Source organism: Clinocottus analis, unplaced genomic scaffold, assembly GCF_023055335.1.
Source record: "Clinocottus analis isolate CAN_PGR_092001 unplaced genomic scaffold, fCliAna1.0.p SCAF_2, whole genome shotgun sequence".
Lineage (NCBI taxonomy): Eukaryota > Metazoa > Chordata > Actinopteri > Perciformes > Cottidae > Clinocottus > Clinocottus analis.
In genome coordinates, this window is record NW_027175931.1 from 21,755,113 (window position 1) to 21,766,615 (window position 11,503).

The 11,503-nt window shown below is 41.0% G+C and overlaps 1 protein-coding gene across 4 annotated transcripts in view; it reads right to left on the reverse strand.

The window, feature by feature from the left end:
* cadm2b (cell adhesion molecule 2b) overlaps positions 1 to 9,053 on the reverse strand; it is a 119,868-nt gene extending 110,815 nt beyond the window's left edge. For all 4 annotated transcript variants that reach the window (XM_068585403.1, XM_068585405.1, XM_068585404.1 and 1 more), the window contains exon 1: positions 8,703 to 9,053. In XM_068585403.1, the coding sequence (XP_068441504.1) occupies positions 8,703 to 8,763 (61 nt within the window). In that variant the 5' untranslated portion in view covers positions 8,764 to 9,053. The remainder of the gene's footprint in view (positions 1 to 8,702) is intronic.
* Between the last annotated feature and the right edge of the window lie 2,450 nt (positions 9,054 to 11,503).

Sequence of the window (11,503 nt, forward strand, 5' to 3'; positions counted from 1 at the left end):
AACTGTTAGATGGGTACATTTTTTTGTCCTGGATTCTCTCAGGCGAATCAACAGTCACCTTACTTATTTTGCAGGGATAACACCACTGGGGAGTCGAGGGAGAAAAGAAAAAGCACATGGGAAAATGTTCCGAAATATGGCCAGACACGAAGACATTTTTATTAAGGCTCCTTTTTGTTAGGTGTATAATATTTGCTCGTTCATTTACAAACCTTCAAAGTCTGAAGAAAGACTGGAGACACTGAATTGCCTCACAACATGAATGTTATCGTGTGTTTGTCTATGATGGCCTCTGCGGTGGACAGGTGCACCTACCCGCATTCTGCAAAGTGTATGCTCGGATACACGAGAGCTCCTTGTAACCCTGAGAGGGATTCAGCCAGCTGAGAATATGAATGGGTTTTATTTGTGCCTCAACAAAACATAACGACAAGCCTCTGTTGGAAAAATGTACTCGACACCTGGTGGTAAAATCATTAATCAGGACATTTATTCGTTGCAAGGAAGAGGCAGAGTCAGAAGTACAACGTGATAGACAAATTGCATATCCAAGTCTGCTCAAAGATCTCTCAAAGAGCCACCTCTTAAATACACATCCTGACCCACTAACCAAAACCCTCATGACGTCTTCGGCCTAACCGTGAACCTTTCCCCCCGTCCTCCCTTAGAGCGATTTGCAAGAAATGGTCATATGGTAACAAAGGAACTGCACGTTCTGTCAGACAGAAACCTACAGATTCCCCAGTCTCGTTGCTATCAGAAGACGTGTTAAGTTTGTGTGTAAGATTAAATGGAGACAGTTCGATGAGAAGTCTGAATATAACAGTGAAACAGTAACTGACTAAGCGTGAATAAGTTCTTCTTCCAACAACCTCCCTTCTCTTTTAGTCAACAAACTGTCCTCACCAGGTTTCTCGTTTCCATCGTTTTTGTTTATTTTCAGGGTCTTTAATTTTGCATTGTGCACGAACCATCTCAAATCATATAGCCATAAAATGCCAAACATTCCCCTGAAATAGATAACTACATTGGCCATTATGTGCTGCTTACAAGTCAATGAAAATGCATGACTTATTCCAGCTATCTAGTTTCCAGAGACTCCTTTATTTGAAGCTCAGCCGTCCGGCCTGACCGCTCGACTGAAGGGGCTTCATGAGCACAGCAGCCCAGTGATGCAAAATCCTATCGACCTTGAGACTGATGGAATTTCTGTCTTAACACATACAAATAGAAACGTTTAAAAGCAGCGGCCAGCGAGTGTATAAAACACATTACAACAACATATTAAAAACACCAGCGTTAAGCAAATCAATAAGCAACTCTGAATACTTACTACACAAGAGGCATTGTCCAAGGCTCACTGAGGACTCCTGTTCCTTAATACTGAAGCGTTGTACAAATAAAACGATGGAGAGGAAAGGTTGTGTGAACTCAATGCACATTTAAATGGCCATATAGGCTGCCAGGTGATGGGCTGCAGTGTGATACCTCAGATAGTCAATCACGCTTTCTTGAAACCTCCCAAAGAACAGAAGCAGAAAATGACATATATAGCACACAGATAATGATGCAACCCAATTTTTCACAGTTAACAATCTGCACTTAACACCTCTCTCACTGACATAAATAAGGAAAACGTGTGTTTTTCTCTTAGAAGAATGAAGTCCACTGTGATAATTATCAGAAGAGCTCAACAGAAAACATAACGTCTCGGTGAGTACGTCTGAGAAAAAAAGAGAGCCTAAAACAGATTACATGCCCGCTGGGTCAGGGAATGGTGTATGGCTGTCATTTCTGAGCAAAAAAAAATATATTAACTTTGTTCATAGAGACTGCAGCAAGAGGAGAAAAGGGAGATCATCACACAGGCTGAATGAGATTCAGAAGCTCATCCATAGTCAGGCACAAAGCCCACTTCAACAGAGATGAGGGCCAAGAGAGATTGGTAAAGGTCAACACTGCAAACGGGCATAAAATAAAGTGCATAGGCTTCATTTTTGGCAAAATATTGAAACATAGTGAATGCATAAACATCATAAACCTCTCACTGTAAGACGGTGACCAGCTTCACAAGAGCACAGACCAATGCCGTTCATCCAATCTTCAATCAGAAATGTTTTTTTTTTTATTCTATTCTGTGCAGATTCTAACCAAATAGTCTCAAAACTTTGAGTTTTTCATTTTCGCCTGTTTTAGCCGTTCACAGTAGATATGCAAGCGGGATCAGCTCTACTGCATTTTTATTGGATATGCTGGGGACATTTAACCCTTTTGTGGTGAACTACATATTGCGTTTGCATCATGAAAGTAATGAAAGTGTGAAGCCAACAACACATTACAACACATTAGCACTTAGTAAACAGTGTAAACATAGTCCTGGACATCCACATGTTTTATGTTTGTATCATTAAAAAAGACAGAACCGTCGGGTTCAATACAGTTATTTACTATCTTTGGCTCACTTCATTTCATTATTTTCTTTTTTCAAGGACTACAGCCTTGTGTTAACTTATGGCTAAAATAATTTACAAATATGTTTCCAATATTACCCAATTATATTTGTAATTTAATCATTCATGTATTTATTATTATTTGATTTAGGTTTCATTGGGTTTTCCTCCACAAGTTTTTGCCACTTTTTAAGTGGGAGTGCAGTACTCTGAAATGTATCTGAATTATATATATATATATATATATATATATATATATATATATATATATATATATATATATATATATATATATATATATATCATGAGCAGATTTCCAATTAGCATCATTATAAATGACTTTGGTCCAATAATACGCCTCCATTCACAAATGTAGTTGCAAACGAGAATACAACATCCTACCTCGGCTGTGGATCATTTTGACACAGGTATGCAACTTGAAAGATACAGTTCTCTCGTGTTGTAAATAGAGTATCTGCTCCTTGATGACTTGAGAAATGAAAAACTTGGCTTTCACCTTCGGCAGCTCGTCGCTCACGTTTAGATTTGGTTTCGTGTTGACTCAGCTGTCCGGGACCAGAGGAACACATGTAAATTCTGTTCCCTTCTCAGATGTGTGAACACAGGTGCCTCTTCAGGAGCCCGAGAGTGATATAAGCGCTGCATTAACTGCTTTTCAGCGTGACCAATCATGGCTTTAAACTTATCGGGAGTATCTTGAGACAGGCTTCCTGGCAAGTAAAAAAAATGTCTTCACCTCTTTTGCTGAAATTCGAGTCAAAATAATCTTTAATAGCATAATTGCCCTCACAGTCTAGCGGCTTCATTGCTAAGCCTGTACCCACTTGGAGGGGGCATGGCGTGTGAAAGCACTATGACAAAGAGCATAGCAAAGGGAGACTGACAGCACGCGGCTTGGTTCGGGAAGCAAGCAGCTAATCTTTAAGCCCGCTCCTCACTTGTCTGAGCACATTTGCCTCTGGCTTGAGGCTTATCCCTACAGATGTATATCTGTCAACAGAAGGCAAGCAGGGCAGCAGCGGCTCTTTTGGAGCACATTTGTCCCCTTTACTGGATTATTCATTTGCAGTGGTATACAGCACAGCATCAGAGCCAGCACTTGGCAGCTGGGAGACGCTCTGCAGGGTTAAGCTAACCCTGAGCTGTGAGCAACGGGTATCCTTGACTGTAAAGCACCTTCCCTTCCTCTGCCATACCTTGTGTTCAGCTCCACCGGGTTGTTCCCGCTGCCTGATTATTCCAATCTACGGGAGAAGCGCCCCTGCATACATTTCAAGGGCTTCCTGCGCTCCTGTGCTCACAGTACACACACATATATATATATATATATATATATATATATATATATATATATATATATATATATATATATATATATATATATATATATATATATGAGATTGTAGGGTTCACGTTCACTTGTGATTTAACTTCCAAGCTGGAAGTTCTATTGTCACAAGAACTGAAGTGATGCACAATGCTGTAATACTTTAAAGGACAAATCGGCTGTGCAGGTAGGACACTTCATCACATCTGTGTTCACTCTCGAGTGCTACTGCTGGAATCCTCACTGCACTCTACTGTATATTACGCTGGTTTCTGCCCCAGACAACTGGAGGCTACTAGAAAGCTAAAGGGAGACACTTTGATGATTGATTTTAATCCTGGCCCTCTGAAACTCTGAAAACTAAATATGTACTTCTTTACTACTGGTAGGCTGGTCAAAGCTGATTGGATTGTTTTCGTATACTACTCAGAATCCTAACCATACAGAGCAGAACGTCTTCATTCATATACATTATATTGACTTTGTTCTCATCTGTTGGCATCTCCAACAAAATGAATGTAAATGAAAACGAAAGCGTTGTATGATGTGTTATGTGTGCATTAACATGCATGTGTTGTGCATACTTCTTTATGAAAGAGCTTGAAGATTGTTGAAGATTAACATGGTTTTGAGGATCATCAACTTGTTCAGTGGTCTAGTAAATGTAAAGTTGCATTTCTGACGTGTTTTGATGGCTAAGATGCTTTCAATGTAATTTTTCAATTGCATTTCTATAAATTTGTTCAACAATTTATCTCATATAATCACAAAAGCTTGTAATGATAACATGATATCCTGTTCTCATTAATTTCACAAATCCAATCCAATAATCGAGTTCTTAACCCTCAGAAACGGATGGATCTACTTTTGGACCAATATTTGAAGGAGATATCAAACGTTTTACAAGGCACTTTTGCATTTTTAATGACTTGCCTCAATTCCCTCCTTAATCATGGAAGAATTTTTTACTTTACATTATGAGAGAATTATTCATCCTCAAGCCAACCTCCTTGTCTCTCTTTGTCTGTGGTTTTGATATCCCTGGTTTTTATACCAGATTAAACGCTGTAAAAAAGACCAGCAACTTTCATTTATTTCATGCTTTGCCCTCATTACTGCCCCCACACGTTATGGTCAAACACACACCAGCGCTCAAACGCCACCCGCAGGTTGTACATGCCAAAATGTCTGACGAGATAAGAAATGATGAAAGGCTGCGTGCTCAAACAAAAGAAAAGTTCCCTTGGCGGTGTATGGGAGCTTTTTGTGCTCTGCGAGAAGGAAAGTGATGAAACACTTGAGTGGAAAGAAAGTCAGACCAAACCAGAGAAGCTGGGACCAACAAAGAAACGCACCAATGATACAATGTACATGTCGTACGTAACCGGCCCACAGGTTGTCAAAGAGACCAAGTGTAGCCGCACCTGCCATCTAACCTCTTACCTGGCTCCAACAAGTCTGTCAGGTGTCAGCTGCTGTTGGTGGAACATTGTCTGTGTGACCATGGTGCAGTGATTCACCAACAACTCACAGAATGTTATAGGCTCCTATGGTGCTCATATGGACATAACAGGGCCTCACACATAGGGCACAAGGACAATAGAAAGGAGGACAATAGATTTGCACAAAGTCTAAATAAGAATAAATCTATTCTGTCACAACAGCGTATTAAACATTTAGGCAGTATACTTCATAGGCTGCTGCAGCTGTAGATAAGACTCCAGCAATGTATTTAAGCAAAAATACTAATGGTGTAGTTGTTCCAAGAGGGATGAGGCTGCCTGAAATGACTCCCAGCATTATGGAGCATGAACAGAGCTGCTGAGGCTGAGGTCTCGTGCACGGTACCACTGCAGTGTGTGATGCGGCGCACAGCAATTTAACTGTCGATTAGGCTGTGATCGCGTAGAGGACGCATGCACCGCGGTACTTTCGGCGACGAGGTTATATCTTCAGTTCCATTTGCTGGTTTGTTGTCTGTTCGCAAGCACGGCATCTCAAACATGAATTCTACGGATTGTAATGGATTTGTTGAAAGGTTAAGCCATGGCCTGAACTAGATCTAGATCAGCAGTTTGTTGAATGGGCTTGTTAACGCCGCTCGATTCATGGAACACATGCCACAGACGACTACTCCCAAACTGCTCTTTGAATGAAAACAATCTGGCACATGTATCCATTAATTCCTCACCTCCGTGCATCTTTGCAGCAGATCCTGATCCCAATGCAGATGGAAAAAAAAATACAAAATTTACCATTGCGATATCGCATTTGAAGTGCCGCCCCGTCGGAGGTCTGTGCTTTCCGGGTGCTTCCTCCACAGACTCTTGGCGCAGTGCCCTGGGTGCTCCTAGTTCATGTGTCTAAACTTAAGCCACATTGCATCAATAATTAAAGTAGCCCTTGAAATGGGCAGTATCTTAGTAGACCTTTTGGACAAGATGATAAAAACCCTCTGTGCCCTGTTCTCTTTGGCAGGATGTCATGGACCCAAATCTGTTGCAAAATGGCCTTGCATTCGGTTGTCCACTTCTACTCAACATTGTTGTGTTAGCACATGATGCTAATAGTATTATTGCAACAAATGCTACTCCTTGCCGCTTTTTAGCTTTTGCTGTACGCCTTGCAATATATACACAGTGCAGTATAGTATAGACTATAAAGCAAAACAAGCGTACTGTTTGCAAAGATCTCTGATACGACCAGATGTTGAAACAGCTGTATAATGTGGCAATGTCTAATGTCCACTAAAAAGCACAAAAATGATGAAGTGATTTGTTGAGCACAGTCATAAACTATTGCAAGTATTTACCACCTGAAGCCTGCATTAATGCTCCAACTTTGCTATTTAGATTTAAAGATTTGCATTTGACATTCAAACATGAAAATGGTTTGATGTTTGATTTAACTTCAGTTTAGATAAAGCTGAGACCGAGCATCCAGGGCAGCCAACACAAACCTAAAAATCATGCCAGTGAAGTTCCATATCACCTTTTATTAACTACAACTTACTTACTGAATGTTACTTCCAACCATTTCCCAAAGCATCCAAGTATATTTTCAACTGTTATATTAGATTCAGCAGCTTTAAAATCCTTCTGCAGAACCTAAAATAGGTAATCCGGGAAACTGATTATTAAGTCCATCTCTACAGTTATTGTTTTTCTGATGTGGCATGTGCTCACAATCTGCTGTCAAACAACAACCTTGTGATAGAACACACTACCACATTGCTATCCTTAATTGCTATTTACTTTGCAATTCCTTACAAAACAACCCATTAATTCAATTCTTATTGAAGGTCAATATCACAGATAAAGGAGTAATTAATGCACCAACTAAAAGGGATTCAAAGCAAGTTCCAGGTACCTGCAGATTCATTTTTCATACAATGCTGACATGGACAGACACAAAAGGCTACCTGGATAGTAATAAATCATGACAAAAAAAAGATTTCCTATAACAAAAAACCTCGACACATTGATCATCCTTGGTCATTTTACACTATACACACAGACACAGACACAGACACACACACACACACACACACACACACACACACACACACACACACACACACACACACACACACACACACACACACACACACACACACACACAATTGATGGCTTTTCAAGTTTGACAACTCACTGTGACGATGAACTCACAAATGAGTGGGGTCAAAACTCGCCACTGGGAAAGATGGCCAAAAGCAAAATAATAATAATAATAAACCTAATTAATTAAATAAATAGATTCCTCGGCTTTTTAGGATGAACACTCAGCTCATGGGTCACTGTCAGGATCATCTTCTATTATCTCCTCCCAACAGTCTTCTGAATAAGCAGTGACAAAGACACATCTTCCCCTTGCTGTCATGTGGGACACAATCTATTGGAAATGGAGTCCCTATGTGTTTTGTTTGCTTTTATTCTGGGAGTTTGTGTCATGTACCCCTGCGCTGTCGGCGTTATGCATCTGCGCACAAGTCGCCTACAGGGCGGTGGCTGCGCAAGCATGTCCACGAGCGGGACGGTGAGCAGAGTTAAAGGGAGTTGTCGACACTGACGCCTGGCTGCAGAGAGGCATCACGCAACCCGTTTAGACCTGCGTCTGATCCCAGCAGCCCCAACTTTGAATGGGCGAGTAGACGTGGCTAATGCGTATTGTCTGAATACTGACGGTCCAGGAGGATGCGCCCGCGCGCGCACTTAAAAACACGGTGCGCAAACTGGCCGCGCTGGAGACAAACGCTCAACTCTAATGCAGCCACGGCTATATGGGAGACTTATTATCTCCTCTGCAAAGGCACTGATGTCACGAGGGAAATTTACTTTTTTTTTAAAAAAAAAAAAGGCCCAGAGATCCGACATAATGACTGAAAAACGACCCAGTCAATGACACCCGCGGTCTCACAACAAACTAGACGCACGCCACCAGCTGCTGTCACCTTCCGTGCATCCCTGTGCCAGCTTCAGGGGACAGGCGGCACTGGATGAACACACACATATACACACAGGATGCGGCTGAACGGCGACTCATCTGCAGCCGGATGTTTTATCTGCCACTTACTACCAAAAGGAAGGGCAACATCCAAGTTGTCTCCCATACGAAACAATACAACTTGTGCAGCCGCATTCTGCTTTCCATTGCGCCGCACAATTCAACTTCCAGGCATTCCAGCACAGTCGGATCTGACAGCAGACAACAGCCAGCACGTCTTCCGGACGAAACTGCTGCGCAAACCCACGTTATTTAGAACAAATAAGGCAAATCAAGTCTCTTTCCACTGTATGCTTGAACTCACGTGTGACATGAGCACATATGGGCTTCGGGCTACACTTAACGCAGCCGCCGCCTCTCCGCACACCACGCCCGTCTATACAGCAACATCCAGCGCTCACCTTTAAAGACGCTTGAACAGAGGCTGTAAAGGATGAAGATCAAGTTCCGCTTGACAATCATATTCTTCTCTTTTCCTTCGCAAATCTATTACGTCGACAGTCCACTCGCGTTCGTCTCTGTCTCTTTCTCTTTTGGTCTCGTCTCCTCGGGATGGACTTATCCAGGTGAACGGCGCAGTTTCGGACTGACCGGAGTCACATTGATGAACTCAGCCTTTTCCAGAGAAGTCCCTGTGTGTGGGTTTTTTTTTCTTCTTCTTCTCGCAGATCCTGAGGGGGTGGGGTAGGGGGGCTGTGATGACTGGAGTCTAGCAGGACGGCAGAGATGCTCGTCGGCAAAGTGCAGCTCCTGCCTCCCTTTATTGCCTTTCTCTTTGACTCGCTGCAGAGAGCAAGAGTCCCGCCCACGCTTTTTGACTAATGAAGACGCTTCTCCAATGGGGAACACCTAGAAATAGTTATGATCTGTGGTAAACTGTCGAAACAGTTACACCGTGTCACATACGGGCTACTTTCTTACAGCGATTTCGAGAGGGAACATCAGTAATCCTCTGATGAGTTTTTGAAGGATAATTTAGCAAATGTCAGAGCAGAGCAATATGCCTCTGCAGCAATATGGTGTCAATTTAGGACCATCATGAATATATATATATATATATATATATATATATATATATATATATATATATATATATATATATATATATATATATATATATATGTATATATATATATATGTATATATATATATGTATATATATATGTATATATATATATGTATATATATATGTATATATATATATATATATATATATATATATATATATATATATATATATATATATATATATATATATATATATATATATAGACTAATAAGGTCATGGGTGCCAACTCTCCGCCCTCTCTCGGGCTCTAAAAGGAAATAATGATGATGCTCTCTACTCCATGTTTTTGACAGTGTTAGTCTTAACTGTGAGAATGCAAAAAAAAAAATCCATTCCAGTGATTTAATGTATTAAAATATGCCCACAGCGCTAGTGTTAATTTAACACTTTTTAGACAGTTTTCAACAGCCGCCACAAAACCATTACAGCTTTATTAGCAGACACATGAGCCTGCAGTCAACATTAGACAACTCAAAATAAGTGTCACTGCAGAATTGACAATTATTATCACTTGGGAAATTCTAGAATGTACACAGTGTCTTTCTTGGATTCTTAGAAGTACAATTAAAAAAGAAAAAAGGCCAGCATGCAGTGGTCAAAGAAAGAGACCTGCCCGTGTTGTTTGAAAACGCCGTTGCTTTCCCCAGAGGTTGTGACCTGGTGTCGGCACTCATGTCAGGAATCAGTGCACAGGCACAGGAGAGGTTAATGGGCTCCTGGACATCCGTCTTCCTTCAAAGGCTCCTATGATCGGTGCACATGAGTGTGACCATCCCTAAAGACAGAGGTGGGAGGAAAGCAGCTGCTCCAGCCAGGGATGGTTTTTCTAAACCCATCGCAAGGATTTTACACATGGTTTAACGTGCTGCCGGTCGAATTTGGTTCAATTTTGCACAGTGGCCTTCCACGCCACTCCCACTTCAAATCAAATTGCTGACCTGGCCGTATCACCTGAGAAAACGCTGCGGTGCAAAAATTGTATTCCAGGTTTTTAAATCATCAGGGTGTTTTTTTTTCTTTCAGTATGAGAATAACATGCAAATGACATGTGCCGCTCATTATCTAAAAAAGCATTCACTTGGATTACTAATTTTCATTGCAACCAAGAAATTAATGTGTTTTTCTGCATAATCTAATCCATCACAGCGTTTAATTAGAATAGGCAGAATGGGGCCTTTTACTGAAACGTGTGCTCATTGACTTTCGCATGCTGATGTTGCATTTTAGTCTTTTAACTTGGAACCACGCACATCTCTAATCCCCCGGGAACCATTGTTGCCTTTCAACTCTAAACCTTGAAGCACTGAACACTCTTGTGTGACATACATTCGCAATACATAATATAATTCAAAGCTACTATAGAAAGCCAATTACCATGAGGTTGGTGGTAAAGAATAAATCCCATGTGTCCTGAAGGTCAATTCCTCGTCATTTCATTAGATCTTTGAGAGTGGAATTCTACTCATGCGCCTTTTAAACGGAGAGAATTTATTGACCATGTGGGTTCAGCAGAAATAGCTTGAGTTGCTGACACAGATCTGTAATGCAGAGGAGCACGGTCTCCTTTGCGTGCATCTCTGGGATGTTATATCGTATCCTACTCTGTGCTCTGCATCATTTCCAATATTGTGTGCATTGTCAGATGTACAAGGTCACCGGCCTTTTTGATCTTTGAATTATATTGACAATACAGAGTTTCCACTAAAAATGAGAATACAAGATTCTATGTTCAAGACCACAAGAGAGAATCAAAACAAAGGCAAAAGACAATAGTTTAGGCTAAGCTGAGTAACATTAATATGCATTAACCTGTCACTGATAGCATTTAATCCTTCGGGCTGATTGAAAAACAACTCATCCAGACACACTCGGTGCACAATCCATTTCAGGATGGGCCTGAATGACAGCAGTCGTGAAGGCTGAATGCTTTTTGGAAATGGCGAGTGACAAAGTGCTGCACACGCAATCAGGACTGACAAAATCATTTTGTCATTCAAGCAATACATACAAACCATATCCAAAGACATTGAACAGTTGGGTTTGATTTTTGTTTGTGTTAACATTACCTTTTTCAACAAGATACTTTGACTTGAAGTAATAGCCTTGATATTGTGTCACATTCATATAGCACAC